Raw genomic sequence first — 16,549 nt, 5'->3', positions numbered from 1 at the left:
AAAATCCAGTTTCTATAGCAAAAAAGGGGGGTATGTACCAGAATAAAATAAGTTTAATTGTGAATCAGTGTAAATCTTTCTCAGCTCCCCACCCTCTTTTCCTTCCTTACTGCATTCCCTAGGCACTTGGTTCTACACCTGTTAAACACTATGATACTTTTTTATGGTATCTTTAAAGTGCTTACTACGTGCCAGGCACTGTTCTAAGTGCTGGGGTAGATACAAGATAATCAGGTTGGACACAGTCCCTGTCCCACGTGGGGTTCACAATCTTAATCCCCATTTTAGAGATGAGGGAAGTGAGGCCCAAAGAAGTGAAGAGACTTGCTCAGAGTCACACATGATAAGCGGCAGGGCTGGATTAGAACCCAGGTCCTTTTGACTCCCAGGCCCGTTTTCCAGCCACTTGCCCTTGCCTCTTATACTTCCCCTTACCCATAATTTAATGTCTGCCTCCCCGACTAGACTGTAAGATTCTTGAGTGCAGGGATCTAATCTACTAGTTCTATTTTCCCAAGCACTTGGTACAATTCTTTGCCCACAGTAAATGCTCAATAAATACCACTGATTGATGAATAAAAGGAATTCGTGCAAAAAGAAGGGTAACTGAAGGGGAGACCAGAGGTTTGCATGGAAGGGGAGTGGTTAATTTAGCAAACGATTAATGTACAAAACTTTAAATTGCTAAATGTATGCTTTAGGAAATGTTTAAATATTTGGGCGACTTGTGGTTATTTATACTTAAGCTGGGGGACACAAAAGTGAGAGCCTTATTTTTGAGCTTATTATGTGTGCTATGGGTTTACTTGGGGTAAGTGTCTTTTTTTGGAATTGGCGTGAAGTAGGCAGTAATTCAGCAAGGATTTCCTGATTTACACTGCACCTAAGGACCTGCTCACTAACATCATCAAATTCGCTTAAAAATAGAAAAGACTGTCCTTTTACTGAGCACTCTGGGAAACGTCTCTGTGTTTGGCTGGGCCATGGCAGTGCTCATATGCCCTTTATGAATGTATCTGAATTCTTCGGTCCCCACGCAAGCCTCATCGGTCATTCTAAAAATGATCATTTCCCACAAGGACTATTTGCCTGACAGTATCTCTTCCTCTTTATTTAGGAAACGAGCAATAACCCCACATGGCCTGTCACCTTCTAAATTTCAACCTGAGGGAAAATAACTAGGTCCACAAAGTTTAGATATTTTTTATCACCCTCTTATTGCTATAATCACATATAAAATCATTTCATTTTCCTCAAGAGAGTAGCACCCTCTGCTGACAGAACCACCCCTGTGCAATATTTACGGAAAAGGAGATCCCACAGTGAGACTCGAATGCTAGAAAAATATTTGCCTCCGAAGGGCTGGACCGACCCCAGCGTAGGCTGGGACAGATTGCATGCCTTATAAAGCAGGTCAGTTGGGACAAAGTAAATTTTGACCAGGGCTCGGACTCCCTTCTCCCTTGCCTTCTCACTTTATGGCTTCTGAAGGCTGGGAAGAAGATATCAGAGGTTACAGTGGGTTTATTCAGCCAGTCAATCATATTTATTGGACGCTTACCGTGTGCAGAACACTGTTGTAAGTGCTTGGGAGACTACAATATAACAACATAACAGACACATTCCCTGCTCATAATGAGCTTACAGTCTAGAGGGGAGACAGACATTAATATAAATAAATAAAATTACAGATGTGTACATGAGCACTGTAGGGCTGGGAGGGGTAATGAATAAAGGGAGCGAGTCAGGGAGTTGCAGAAGGGAGTGGGAGAAGGGGAAAAGAGTGCTTAGTTAAGAAAGGCCCCTTGGAGGGGATGTGCTTTCAATAAAGCTTTGAAAGTGGGAAGAGTAATTGTTGGATATGAGGAGGGAGGGCTTGATGGTCAATAAATTAATGGTATTTTTTGAGGGCTCACAGTTGACAGAGCACTGGAGTAAGGACTTGGGAGAGAAAAGTAAAATACATAGTAGATTGTAAGCTGCCTTGAGGGCAGGAATCATATACTTATTCAATTATACTCTCCCATGAACTTAGTCCAGTGAGCACACAGTAAGTGCTCAATAAATATCATTGATTGATTAATAGGTTCATGATAGTCACTTACCTAGAATCAGGGGCTGAAGTTTAGCACCTTACCAGAGGAAACCTATAGAATGGGTTGGTTCTTGCTGTGCGTGTTGATGCCCAGGAGCCATTGGACTCATTGTGAGCAGGAATGTTTCTGTTTATTGTTATATTGTACACTCCCAAGTGCTTAGTTAAGTGTTCTGTATACAGTAAATCCTCAATAAATATGACTGAATGAAGGAATTAAGCTGTGGTTCTCTCCTGACAGACCTGTAATGTCAGTGGGTTTCAGGGTTGGGTTTCCACAGCTTTTCTGGGAAGGCTGGAGTCAGACTAGCACCCAGGACAAAGAGAAGCGGCGTGACATAGTGGGTAGAGCATGGGCCTGGGAGTCAGAAGGTCATGTGTTCTAATCCCAAATCCACCACTTGTCAGTTGTGTGACCTTGGGCAAGCCACTTCACTTCTCTGGGCCTCAGTAACCTCACCAAAGGGTGGGGTGGAGAGAATTATTTTTGTCAATCTGGTAGGCCAGATCTCTGGATTTGCAGCACAGCTGGGTGGAGGGGAGGGGCATGATTATGGTGTCCCATGTCTGAGTAGGGGGACTTGAGGCCTGTCTGCTGTCCTGATTTTCCCTTCTTTGCTTTCTTTCCCCCTCTAGACTGTAAGCTCACTGTGGGCAGGGAAGGTGTCTACCAACTCTGTTTTGGTGTACTCTCCCAAGCAGTCTAATATTTAGTGCTCTGCACATAGTAAGCTCTCAATAAATACGACTGAATGAACAAGCAGTTAGTACAGTGCTCTGCACACCATGAGCACTCAGTGAATACGATTAATTGCTGCCACCAAGAGTATGGGAGGAGGAGGACAGGCAGTTGAAGAGGCAATAATAATAATAATGATGGTATCTGTTAAGTGCTTACTATGTGCCAGGCACTATACTAAGCACTGGTATAGAGAAGCAGTGTGACCTAGTGGATAGAGCACAGGCCTGGGAGTCAGAAGGACCTGGGTTTTGCCACTTGTCTGCTGTGTGAAGTTGGGCAACTCCCTTCACTTCTCTGCTTCTCGGTTACCTCATCTGTAAAATGTGGATTGAGACTATGAGCCCTGTGTGGGAGAGGAATTAAGCTGTGGTTCTGTCAGCTATGTGGGAGAGGAACTGCGTCCAACCTGAGTAACTTGTATCTATCGCAGCACTTAGTATAGTTCCTGACACATAGTAAGCACTTACAAATACCACAATTAATATTGAGGCAGAGTGGGATATGCCCAGGGCCAAGGCAGACAGTTGCCATCATCGCCCCAGCAGATCCCCAGGCACACTGCTTCTCAGCTGTGAGCCATAGCCCTGACCTGGAGGGCAGGAGCCATTTATCTTGTCAGCTTGGAGGTGGCAGGGATGGAGGGGAAAGTGCGGCATATTATTTTGTATCCCAGCTGGGTCAGAGCATTGTGAGATGGGCTGGGGATGGGGTAGGGGAAGTGGAGAGAATGATTTGACTTTAGGGTTTTTGGGACAGAGTTTGCATAGTTTCAATCATCTATTTTCTCAGGATTAAAGGAAAGGGAGCTATAACAGAAGAAGGAGGATGGAGTAGGTGGGGTAACAGTGAAGCCCAGATATGGACTAGAAAGGCCCAAGAATGGTCCTAACACCTGGGGCTTTCCCCACCAGAGTCTTCTAGTCTGCCTGGAGTGATTTGTTGTTTTTTTGGTGTGTGTGTGTGATTTCTGCCCAGAGGTAGGGGAATGAACCAGATGCTCTCTAAAAGCCCCTTGCAGCTCTACGATTCTGGGATTGTCTCATCAGTCTGACCCTGTGGGAATATCCCAGCCAGAATCTGCTCAACACCTTCACCTGATCAGGGAAGGCTCCCAACAGCTCCTTCCAGCTTCAGTCAGTTTGGCAGGATTCATACAGATTCTTCCTGCCTGCAGTGTTCCCCAACTCAAACTCTTCCTTTAAAACTAAGCAAACACAGAGCTTAAAGTTGTAGGAAAAATCCCCCACAAAAAACAAAACCAAAGGGCAACCAACCCCCCACGCCCTAATACCTTACTCAAAAATTCCCTATCCAGTTGCAGCACTAAATAAATAAGCTTCACCTCCCTATTCACCTCCCAGGCCCAACACTACAAACTAATTTTTTCATTTTTGAGGAGGAACTGGAGAAACTCTTGATAAGAACAAGAACTTTTTCTAGAGGCTACTTGAGAGTAGCCTATCTGATCTTGTATTTTTGGCTCTGAAAAGCACTTAAAAACAATGCACCATCTGCTGCTCCTGTTTGGTATAAGGAGGAGGAAGAGGAGGAGGAAGAGAAGGTGGTGCTGAGAGAAGTCATCCCCCACTCCCTACTGTTGCTTTCCTTAACCCCTTCCACAGCATACTTTCTCTCTTAGCGTTTAACTAGGGTCTTTTCCTTTCAAGGGCATCAGTCAAAATAATAATAATAATAATAATGGTATTTGTTAGGTGTTTACTACGTGCCAGGCACTGTACTAAGACTGGGGTGGACACAAGCAAATCAGGTTGGACACAGTCCCTGTTCCACATGGAGCTCACAGTGCTAATCCCCATTTTACAGATGAGGTAACTGATGCATGGAGAAGTAAAGTGACAAAGTAAAGTGTGCCCAAGAACACAGAACAAACAAGTGGCGGAGCAAACAAGTGGCGGAGCAAAAAAGTGGCGGAGCAGGAGCTGACTCCCAAGCTTGGGCTCTATCCATTATCCATCCTGAACAATCTCCTGCTCTTTGCAATTCTTTTGTGATTTACCCTAATTTGCTTCCTTTATTCACCTCCACCACAGCACTTATGTATATATCTGTTATTTATTTATATTGTCTGTCTCCCCTTCTAGACTGTAAGCTTGTTGTGGGCAGGGAATGTATCTGTTATATTGTTATATTGAATGCTCCCAAGCACTTAGTACAGTGCTCTGCAAACAGTAAGTGCTCAGTAAATAAGATTGATTGATTTTGATTTTACACTCCTTGGGAATTTTACTGGAAATATTTAGTCTAGGTAGCAAATGATGACTATGGAACTATGGAGGGCATGTCCCCAAGTTAGATTCCAAAGGTTTTTACAGATTATTTTTCCGAATTAGGTGGCCAATGATGTTGAAAAAAGGACCTCAAGAAGCACATAATGTCGCATACTCTTTTTTATGGTATTTGTTAAGATCTTACTATGGGCCAGGCACAAACTCCCTCACACACACACATAAACATACACACATTAATGGTATTTTATGGTAAAATCTAATTAATTCTAAGTAAGAGAAGGGGAGAAAGGAGTCTCAATCAATGAATCATATTTAATAATAATGTTGGTATTTGTTAAGTGCTTACAATGTGCAGAGCACTGTTCTAAGCGCTGGGGTAGATACAGGGTAACAGGTTGTCCCATGTGAGACTCACAGTCTTCATCCCCATTTTACAGATGAGGTAACTGAGGCACAGAGAAGTGAAGTGACTTGCCCACAGTCACACAGCTGACAAGTGGCAGAGCTGGGTTTGTTGAGTGGCTACTGTACTAAGTAAATGCACCTACAGTCTAGAGCACCAGAATTGGTAGACATGTTCCTTACCACAAGAAGCTTTCAGTCTATAATTAGACTGAATTAAGAGACAGAATTGTATTGTCATTAAAAAAAAAAGACAAAACCTTTTATAGGTTTGCTATGATGTACTGGATAGAATACGGGCCTGGGAGTCAGAAGGTCATGGGTTCTAATCCCAGCTAGCCTACTTGTCTGTTGTGACCTTGGGCAAGTCACTTCACCTCTCTGTGCTTCAGTTACCTCATCCATAAATTGGGGATTGAGACTGTGAGCCCCATGTGGGACAGGGACTGTGTCCAGCCCAGTGCTTAGAACAGTGCCTGGCACATAGTAAGCACTTAAAAAATACCACAGTTATTATTACCATCCAGCATGGAGAAGCAGCATGGCCTAGCGAAAAGAGCATGGGCCTGGGAGACAGAGACCTGTGTTCTAATCCTGAATAATAATAGTAATAATAATAATTATGGTATTTGTTAAGTGCTTACTATGTGCCAGGCACTCTTCTCCATCACTGACCTGCTGTGTGGCCTTAGGGAAGTCACCTAAAATTTAGACTCTAGAAATTTAGGCTCTAGTTTGTGAGCCTCAGGTGGGACAGGGACTGTGTCCAATCAGATTTACTGTATCTATCTCAGCATTTAAAACAGGGCTTGATGCATAATGAGTGCTTAATGAATACCAGAGAATATTTAATTTCTCTTTACCTCCGTTCCCTCATCCTCAAAATAGGAACTCAATAACTGTTTCCCTTCTATTTAGACTGTGAGTCCCATGTGGGACTTGATTTTCTTGTACCTATTCCAGCATTTAGTTTAGTTCTTGGCATATAGTAAGCATTTAACAGATGCCACAATTATTATTATTACCATAATGTGCAGCTCCCTAAGAAAATATGTGTGAGGTAAACTTAGGTTTAGCTTCTATTGCCTGTACTAGTCTGTTTCCTTAAATCTGGAAAGTCAGGAAATAGCTCTTCCTTCCTCCCTCTACCCTTGCTGCTCTGAGTATTAGAAGCTTTTTTTGCCACTGAAAGGATCAAATACTTCTTTCTTCCTTTGGCAACATTAGAAAAGGGAAAGGGAAGACAAGTGAGGTCCAAATTTAATAAAGTATCTTACAAATTTTTATATTTATTTATATTGACATCGGGCTCCCTCAATCTAGACTGTAAGCTCGTTGTGGGCAGGGAACGTGTTTGTTTATTGTTGCATTGTACTCTCCCAAGCGCTTAGTACAATGCTTTGCACACAGTAAGTGCTCAATAAATGCAACTGAATGAATGAATTTACCTTGGCCTACCTAGCAAGCCAGGACAAAAAAAATCATCACTATATTCGAACCAGTGAAATCAGCATCTGTATTAGTCACAAGACATGAACGATACAAAAATCCACCAAGTCAATGCTCTCTACAGATTAACCTAACAAGAGCAGCTAGCCCAAGGAAACCTTTCAGAATAGCCTTAAAAAAGAAACTGATTTTTTTTAATGGTGTCATTTCCCTCTATTGATATTGTATCACAATGATTTTAAAAATCAAGTCACAATTCATAAGACAACACCTTGGATTTAGTTAGAAACTTCCCATCAAAGAATTGCCACCTCAATCATCTCATTAATTTTCACAACTTGCAAGTGAGTCAGGAAGGGGAAGCAGCATGGTGTACTGGATAAAGTACGGGTTCTAATTCCAACTCTGACACTTGCAGGCTGTGTGACCTTAGGCAAGTCACTTAACTTCTCTGTCTCCCCATTTAATCAACTGAAAAATGGGGGCTCAATGCCTGTTCTTCATCCTATTTAGACTGTGAGCCCCATTTTGGCCTAATTAACTTGCATTACCCCAGCATTACCTCAACAGAACAGTGCTTGACACATAATTAGTGCTTAACAAATACCATTAAAAAAAAATAAAAAGGCCATTGTTCAGATGTATACGCTTGCTCCAGGTACCCCAGTGATCAAGAGATTAAAATACGTTGAAACCCCTTCTCTCACAGTGATTAAATTGTTGTATTCCTTGGGTGCTATTTAGAAGAATCCCTGAAGCTTATATTTGAGATTCATTAGAAAGTGCACAGCTCATTTCAGTTCATGTAAAGTTTGTGAATTTGTGTGACTTTTTTTCTCATAGCCATGACCTGCTGCAGCAAAGCCTTGAAAGAATTCCATACTTGGCTCTTTCCCCTATTCCATATGTAGCCACCATCTTACCCATCGTCATGAGCGAGCTCCCTTCAAGTCTTGATTTAGTGAGCAAGGAAGATGACCGGATACCATTATTCCAACTTGGGCTTCCAAAATAGCTTTCAGGAGAAAATATAGACATTTCATCTGGCTTCTGAGGTTTCACTGCAGCAATAAGCAAGTAGTCTTGATTTGATGTTTCCCATTGTGATCTGTTCAACATACACAAAACAGTCAACGCATTGGGTATCCTTAGCATCTGGAGTTATTCTGACTCTTTGGATGGAAAATTTTCAAATTCAGAAAACAACAACTGACTGCCTATAACTAGGCAAAAGCTAAAATGGTGTTTGTTGTGTTACTACTCATTTTTCAAAATTAAAAGTTAGTCTTTAAGGAACAAGTTTTTTAAAAGTTATTTAGAATATAAGCTCCTTGTGTGCAGGGGATGCGTCTTCTAACAGTGTTGTACTGCACTTTCCCAAATCTTAGTACAATGCTCTGAACACAGTAAGCACTCAATAAATATCACTGGCTGATCTATCGATTGGTTAAAAGTCCAGTCCTAGGGGTCAACATGGCAAAAGTCAGACCCTGAGAGCTACTACCCAGGATTTTATAGGAGCAACTTTTACTATTTTTTTTATGGTATTTGCAGCCTTGCCTGACATTTCGGGTCAGAAGTTTGAGACAGGCCAAAACAAAGAAATTACATTCAATTTTTTCATCAGTCCACGATCTGCTGCATAATGAAATCTTTGCCATTATAGTATAACACTCAAAATACACAAATGAATGCTAGGCCTTGAGGACCCCAAGCTATCTGGATGTGTATAAACTTGTTCCCATGAGTTTAAACTCAGATTCATGTCTTCAATGTAGCTTATGACTTGCATTTCTTAAAAAGAGATGCGCTCTCTCTCTTGGACCACCTAGAATTTGGTCACTTTAATAGGAGCCTGAATTTGCATGTTGGCTTTCATTCTAAAAGCAGTGGGTGGCTGATTTTACAACTGCTGCTGAGTTCTGCATGCATAAAAAGCAAGCTAGGTATAAAGCTTAGGTAAAAAGCTTAGTTGGAAAGTGTGAAAATGGGCACTTACCAAGTTGGCAGCATCCCAAAAAATCGCAGAGCAGCCAGGGCTGGCTGTAGCAGTGACAGATGCTTTTGTGTTTTTTTGCTTTTTTGTTGTTGTTGTTTTAACACAGAAAAATGAATGTGGATAGGTTTTTATCAGCAATCAGCTTAGCAAAATCTCATTTCATATTTCTCATTAATAAGCTTGTCTTTGTTTTTCCTGGCAGAGAGTGACCCAGAAACAGCTCACAATGAATCAAAATAGCTCACAACAATGCAGGCCCGGCAGGCTGCCTGTGGGAAATGGGTGTCGGAAAGAGTTGGGAGTGGGGGGGAGGGGGAGCAGGGCAGGAACTCCTCAAAGAGCCACAGTGCTGAGGGTGTTTCATTGTGCCTCACTGGCTCAATGCCACATCACAGGGTCCCTGAACAGGAAAAAAGTGCATTTTTTTCCCAGAGTCAAAGTGTGGCCCCTGAGGCAGCATCTAAACTTGGACAAAGCGGGCTTATTTTACAGATGTTCCCTGTTTAGACTGTGAGCTGGTCACTGGATAGGGATTGTCTCTGTTGCTAAATTGTACATTCCAAGCGCTTAGTACAGTGCTATGCACATAGTAAGTGCTCAATAAATACTATTAAATGAATGAAGATGTTTACACCAATTTTGAAAAATAGCTTTCTTTAGACCCTAGGCTCAAGATTATTTTGGGCTCACCAAATTTTCATGGGTCCCAAATTTGAGTACCATTTCACTAATCTCCATGATACAAACCGGTATACTTCAACACTTCTCCAGACATTATTATTATCAAGTGCCATCAAGGTGTTTCTCATTCATAGCGACTCTACGGATATATTTGCCCCAGAATTGTCCTGTCTTCTGCCATACCCCACACATAGAGAACCATAAAAATCAAAGCGGAATAATGGAATGGTGGAATGGTGTGCTATATTAAGCCTGCCGTGTGTCCTTGGGCTAGTCATTTACTTAACCTCTGTACCTCAGTTGTCTCATCTGTTAAATGGGGATAATAATAATAATAGTAATAATTGTGGTATTTGTTAAGCATTTACTATGTACAAGGCACTGTACTAAGCACTGGGATGGATACAAGCAAATCGAGTTGGACACAGTCCCTGTCCCTCATGGGGCTCACAGTCTTAATCCCCATTTTACAGATGAGGTAACTGAGACCCAGAGAAGTGAAGTGACTTGCTCAAGGCCAAACAGCAAACAAGTAGGCAAGCTGGGATTAGAACCCATGACCTTCTGACTCCTAGGCTGGTGCTCTATCCACTACGCTACTATGCCATGCTGCTTCTTAGAAGACTACCTTGGGAACAGTAGTACACAGGGGTTTATTGAGCACTCACTAAGTACAATGCACTTCGATTTAGCACTTGGGAAAGTACAACATAAGGATGAGACTTGTTCTTGACCCACAAGAAATTTACAGTCTAATGGGTGGAACAGACCTAAGAATATTTAAAAATAGAGTAATCAGAAGAGATTGATCTTACAATAGATTACACATATATAATTATACCTCTCCCCAGCACTTATGTACAATACATTATACATATATAAATAAGCGTACATGGCATACATATAATATAAACATATATGGGCTAAAGGTGACTGATGGGTTGATGTGATTTGGGGCATTGGGAGTTAATTAGGAAAGGCTTGTTGGAAGAGGTGGGATTTTTTGAGAGTTTTAAAGCTGGGGAGAACTACAGTCTGGTGGATCTGGATGGGAAGAAAGTTCCAGACCAGTGGAGTAGCCTTGAGTGATGGGCAGTCAAGTAGCTTGGGGGAAATGAAGAGAGCATACTGGAGAATAGTGAGTGATATGGAAGATGGAGGGAGTTGGTGGAGAATCTTGAAACCAGTCATGCAGAGACAAGAATGTGAGAACAGAGAAAAGAGGAGATAGAAGGTGAAATAGCTGATGGAGTTCCTTAAAGGCAATGGCTAAGAGTTTTGGCTTTATGCAAAGTGTACAGCCAACAGGGGATTCTGTGGAGGCACTTAAGTACATATCTGTAATTTATTCATTCATATATTAATGTCTGTCTCCCCTCCCCTACACTCTGAGATCATTATGGGCAAGGAATGTGTCTATTGTTGTACTCTCCCAAGTGCTTAGTATAGTGCTCAGCACACAGTGAGCGCCCAATAAATACACCTGAATGAATGGAGGGGAGTGGGTAAATATCCATATTTTGGCCTCCTTTTTTGGAAACTGAAATTTTCACATTCTGTCCAAAGAAGTCAAAATTATGACCACCTCCTTTTGGAGATGATAGAATACATTCCTAAAGACTCTGACACACCCATTTGCTCACCAGAAAAGTGCGGCAACATGAACAAAAAACAACCACAACTGGCATAAACCTCAAATGAGTAGAAACACTTACAGTGAGCTTGCTCTTCAACCTTGTAATCTGGTAAATCTCATCAAGAGAGGAGAATAGTAGAAGCTTAACTAGGTATTCATAATATTATTAAGATGACCCATTTATTCAAATTCTGTCAACACCAAATTTAAACAGGGCTGGTGTTTGTGCAGGCAAAAATGAATGTGATCTCTATGAAAACTCTCTTTGAATAATAACATCCCTGAGAGTACAATAATATTAGTTGTAGAATACATTTCAGAATTTGACACAGAAAAAAAACTTCTAAATCTCAGCATGATGTACGATAGGTTATTCAATGTCCTGACATTTGTTGAAGGGATGTTCTGTGTTTAATTTATATTCCTGGCCTTATTTCTATATAAAATGATAACTAGTTTGGCAAAAATCATTTTGGGGGCATTAAATTGAAACCTAGAGTGGGTGGGGAGGCAGAATACAGTTGTGTTTCATATTACAATATTTTTTTCCTGGCAATACTGGAAATAAAAAATGGTAAGATCTCCTCCATCTCGGACTTCAAAGTCTCAGGCAATAATCTTGTTTAACAATTTCTGTCCTAGGACACAGATAAGCTTGAAAATTGCCGCCTTGTCCTCTATCTAGTCTAGTTTCACAAGACCTCGCTGATGCAGACTGCATGGTCTAGTAGAGAGAGAACTGATCTAACAATCAGCGTCATGTATTCTGTTGTAGATGTGATTTTAGGAGGGCTTTGTAGGTGGAAAGAGTGATGGATTGTCAGATATGAAGTGGGAAGCAGCGTGGCTCAGCAGAAAGAGCCCGGGCTTGGGAGTCAGAGGTCATGAGTTCGAATGCCGGCTCTGCCACTTGTCAGCTGTGTGACTTTGGGCAAGTCATTTAACTTCTCTGTGCCTCAGTGACCTCATCTGTAAAATGCAGCGTGGCTCAGTGGAAAGAGCACGGGCTTTGGAGTCAGAGTTCATGGGTTCGAATCCCGGCTCGGCCACTTGTCAACTGTGTGACTTTGGGCAAGTCACTTAACTTCTCGGTGCCTCAGTTGCCTCATCTGTAAAATGGGGATTAAGACTGTGAGCCCCACGTGGGACAACCTGATTCCCCTGTGTCTACCCTAGCGCTTAGGACAGTGCTCGGCACATAGTAAGCACTTAAATACCAACATTATTAAAATGGGGATTAACTGTGAGCCTCACGTGGGACAACCTGATTACCCTGTATCTCCCCCGGTGCTTAGAACAGTGCTCGGCACATAGTAAGCGCTTAACAAATACCAACATTATTATTATTAAGGGGGCTCCAGGTCAGAGGGAGGGCATGGATGAGGGGTCAAGGTCAAGATAGACGAGATAGAGGTGCATTGAATAGATTGGCGTTACAGGAACGAAGAGTGCGGGCTGGGTTGTAATAGGAGAGTGGAGAGCAAAGGTAAATGAGGTAAGGAGGTAAGTGAGAACTAAATGGCTTGCTGGCAGAGTCTGGGAACTGGTCTTTCCAGCCTAGGCCAGGAGCCTCTCCCAGCTTCTAATTACCTCCTCCTGAAGAATCCTTGTGGAGTGACGGTGGTATTCAGCATTGGATTTTCCACAGCCCCATCTTCACTCCTGGTAAGACCTTCAGGGAAAAAAAAAGGGAAGAGGAACAGTAAAACTTCCCTGATGGAGAGCATGCCACATTGGAGGGAGTTCAGAGGGTAATAATAATAATAATGGTGGTATTTGTTAAGTGCTTACTATGAGTAAAGCACTGTTCTAAGCGCTGGGGGGATACAGGGTGATCAGATTGTCCCACGTGGGGCTCACAGGTTTAATCCCCATTTTATAGATGATGTATCTGAGGCACAGAGAAGTTAAGTGACTTGCCCAAAGTCACACAGCTAGCAAGCGGCAGAGCCGGGCTTCGAACCCATGACTTCTGACTCCCAAGCCCAGGCTCTTTCCACTGAGCCATGCTGCTTCTGTAGCAGGGTAGGGGAAAAGTTGAAAAGAACTGGTTCAAAACATCAATAATGGGGCATTTACTGTAAAAGGTTTTAGTCCCAGTTGCAGCAAGAATGCCTTTTCTCTCCTTCCTGCCTCTCCTGGACCTTCTCCCGCCCACCCACCACTCATTCCAGTAAGAGGGCGTGATGGCCGGAATGAGGAGAGTGAGGACTCTGAGTTAAAGGTCTTCATCCCTTTCCTCCTTCTTCTGTTGCAGACTCTTCTCTCCATCCACACACCAGTCCACCCAGAAGAGAGGGAGAAATAAGATGGGGCCTTGTTGGGCAGCAGTGCCACGTTGGCATTCATGGCTGGAAAATGTCTGGGAGCCTATCTATGTGCCTGTGAAAACTGAGGGCAGGGACTGTTATCTTCCACTCCTGCTATACCCAGTGTAAGAGCTATGTGCTCCCAGCATACATGGTATTCTGGGGAACAGAGCCGAGAACATCTGGAAGCTGCTTGTATGCATTAATGATCCGAGAGAATGCTTTACTTTCTCCCAATATTAATTATTGGGGAAAGATGGGGCGGGGATTTGGCTCAGCAAGAGTTAAGCTTCCATACAGTATCAACTTTCTTTTTCATAAGTGGGTTCTATGCTTTGTGGATCATCTGCAGAAGCCTTATTTGAAACTCTAACCAGATGAGGGACTATTTTCCTTCCAATCACCTCTCCTGTCTTGGCAACTACAATCTGCAATAGGACCTCTCTCTAGATTCCACAGATTCAGGACAAACCAGTGCTATCCTTGGAGATTCCCTAGAGAATGGAATTGAAACTCTCTCCCTTGTTTTATATTATCCGTTGTTCTGTATTTTTCCATACCCTTCCTTCCTCCCATTTGCACGGGTGATAGAGATTATATCGTTTATGAAGAAGCATTTTGAACTATTCGATATGCTCTGCACATAGTAAGCACTCAATAAATACTACTGGTGGATTGATGTTGGACTACCTCTTCTTTAATCTGAATCGGTCACTACCCCAGGGTCCTACCTTCAGACTTATGTTTCAGATCTTTCCCGCAATGAACACTCTGCTGCTTCTCTGAATCAAAGTTCCATGTTAATTCTTCACCAACCAATGGGGAGCAGGAAAATGGAGCCCTGGTCCTTCTCTTCATTTCCACACTGTCTCTTCCACCTCTCCAAGCTGCTCTTCCCTCATTACCCTCAAAGGATGCTGTTGTGATTGACGTCTGCTCTCCTGACACCCACGGGCCTTTTTGAGTGGGGTTTCCCCTTCGGGACCCATTGGCCATCACTGTTGTGGAGATCACCTCCTCGAGAGGCTCCTTCTTTGGTGAGGTGCTGGTATCAGGTGGAATGGCCCACCTCCCCGATTGCCCAGTAGCTGTTCCAGAGGTAGCTGGGAAGTTCAGCTGCTCTGATGCCATCTCAATCCTCTCCCCAAGCTCCTCGGCCGTGGCATGAAGGGCCTGCACCCTGGCCCTTTTGTTTTGGAAGAGCAAGAAGCTGGTCGGGTCTCCAAGAGAGGTGGATTTGTGGGCTGCATTCATATTGCTCAGCCAAGGAGGCAGACTCTGGGGTGAAGAGTGCTGGGCCTGTGAGCAGCTGATACTCAGGTCCTGAAGCTTCAAAGGGCCATGGGTTCCATTCCCAGACAGAGGAGAAGACGGACAACCCAAGCCTTTTTCTAGAATTTCATTAGTCTTGGTGTCAGTCAAGGCCTTGCTCAAATACTGGAGGAAACTGCATAGAAGAAAGAACAGTATTATTGGTGTTTTTTTCACTTTAGTGCTTGGGGAAAATATTCCTCCAAGTCTACAGCACCTATCCAAGAAAGACTTTCTGTCCTTCATACCATGACAGGCAAGAGAAGCAGGAGAGAATTCAGGGAAAAAAACCCCAGAGATTTAGACACTCTGTGTTTCAGATAGGGAGCACTGCATAGTTTAATGCCTTGAGATGGAGAGTAGGGAACAGATGTATAAATCCAGTGCATTAGAAAAAGAAGAAGGTAGAGGCAGAGTGAAAGAATATCATAAAGAGAAGACAGAGACACAAACCTACACTCCGACGGAGCCCACTGACAGAGAGAGCCTCTGAGTTGGAGAAAGACAGTCCTCAGAGGTAAGCTTTGAGAATATTTTGACAGAAAATGGCTCCAAACCTCACCAATCAAGTGGGTTTTTCCTCCTTGGCAATAAAGGTACAAAAGGATTTTCATAAAATATGGCATTTCATCAGACAGTTCCTGTTGGATTTAGGTTAGACAGAAGGAAAGGTCAGGTGAAAACACACTAGAAATCAGTTTGTTTTTTTAATTTAAAAGATGAAATATGAGCTTGTCATTGGTGCAAGTGATGGAGTTGGGAAAGGGGCCCCTAGAGCCAGGTTCTATAATACACACCTGTCTTCTGGTGCCTCTTTTTCCGACAAGACCCCTGCTGTTAGCACTGCCCCCTTCAAAGCTTTCTTCTCACTGCTGTTTCCAATCTCCCTGGCCTATTATTGAAAATGTCACAAACAGAATAACACAAAGAGATTCAAAAGCTTTTAGATTTTAGGTTTCATTGTTACAGAGTAGTATGTCTATTTCTCAATGAATAATCAATGACATTTCTTAAAAGTACTAATTAATTGGGCCATCTCTGATTAATTTCTCATCTCCCAACACATAAAATGTCACGCCAGCATCTCTGCAATACCTTATCAATTGGGTCCCTCCCATCCACCTCCATCCCCTTAACATTTATAAAAATATTTTTCACTCTTCTGCTTCCCCTGACCTGTAATTTATTTCAATCTCTGTCTAACCCACCTAGATCGTAAAGTCCTTGAAGGCAGGGATTATGTCTACTAATTCTATTGTATTCTCCCACGTGCTTAATACAGTGCTCTACATATGGTAAGTGCTCAATAAGTAGTACGACTATGAGCCTAGATGCTAAGAACTGGATTAAACACTTGGGACAGTACAGTCTTGATCTCAACGTCTAAAGAGTGGCAAGGCACCAGCTCTTACAACCTTAGTGCTGGGCATTCCTGCCACCACCTACTCTAGAAGATTTCCGTCAGGGGCACACATCCTCCTGGGGCTTTAATAGCCCAGCAGCCCTGCCCTGTTGACCTGCTCTTTGAAGGGCCCCCTGAAAAGATCAAGAAGTGGAGCAGCAGTGAGGAAAGAAACCTAGGCTGCTGTATCCACTTGATCTCCCATGTCTGTACCTCAACCAGCCACTTGGGCCCACTTGGAAATGAACTTACTGCACACCATGTTTGAAAAGGA

At 42.8% G+C, this 16,549-nt stretch overlaps 1 protein-coding gene across 1 annotated transcript in view; it reads right to left on the bottom strand.

The window, feature by feature from the left end:
- Window positions 1-16,549, bottom strand: part of LOC103171325 (centrosome-associated protein 350-like) — an 81,427-nt gene that overhangs the window by 32,989 nt on the left and 31,889 nt on the right. The window contains exons 8-11 of the mRNA XM_039911972.1: window positions 15,671-15,765; window positions 14,294-15,009; window positions 12,844-12,925; window positions 7,821-8,045 (exon numbers count right to left, since the gene is read on the bottom strand). Coding sequence (XP_039767906.1) covers window positions 7,821-8,045; window positions 12,844-12,925; window positions 14,294-15,009; window positions 15,671-15,765 — 1,118 coding nt within the window. The remainder of the gene's footprint in view (window positions 1-7,820; window positions 8,046-12,843; window positions 12,926-14,293; window positions 15,010-15,670; window positions 15,766-16,549) is intronic.

The sequence above is a fragment of the Ornithorhynchus anatinus genome, chromosome 4 (assembly GCF_004115215.2).
Source record: "Ornithorhynchus anatinus isolate Pmale09 chromosome 4, mOrnAna1.pri.v4, whole genome shotgun sequence".
NCBI lineage: Eukaryota > Metazoa > Chordata > Mammalia > Monotremata > Ornithorhynchidae > Ornithorhynchus > Ornithorhynchus anatinus.
Note: the sequence above shows the minus strand (reverse complement) of the source record. Positions and strands in the feature narration are given on the sequence as shown.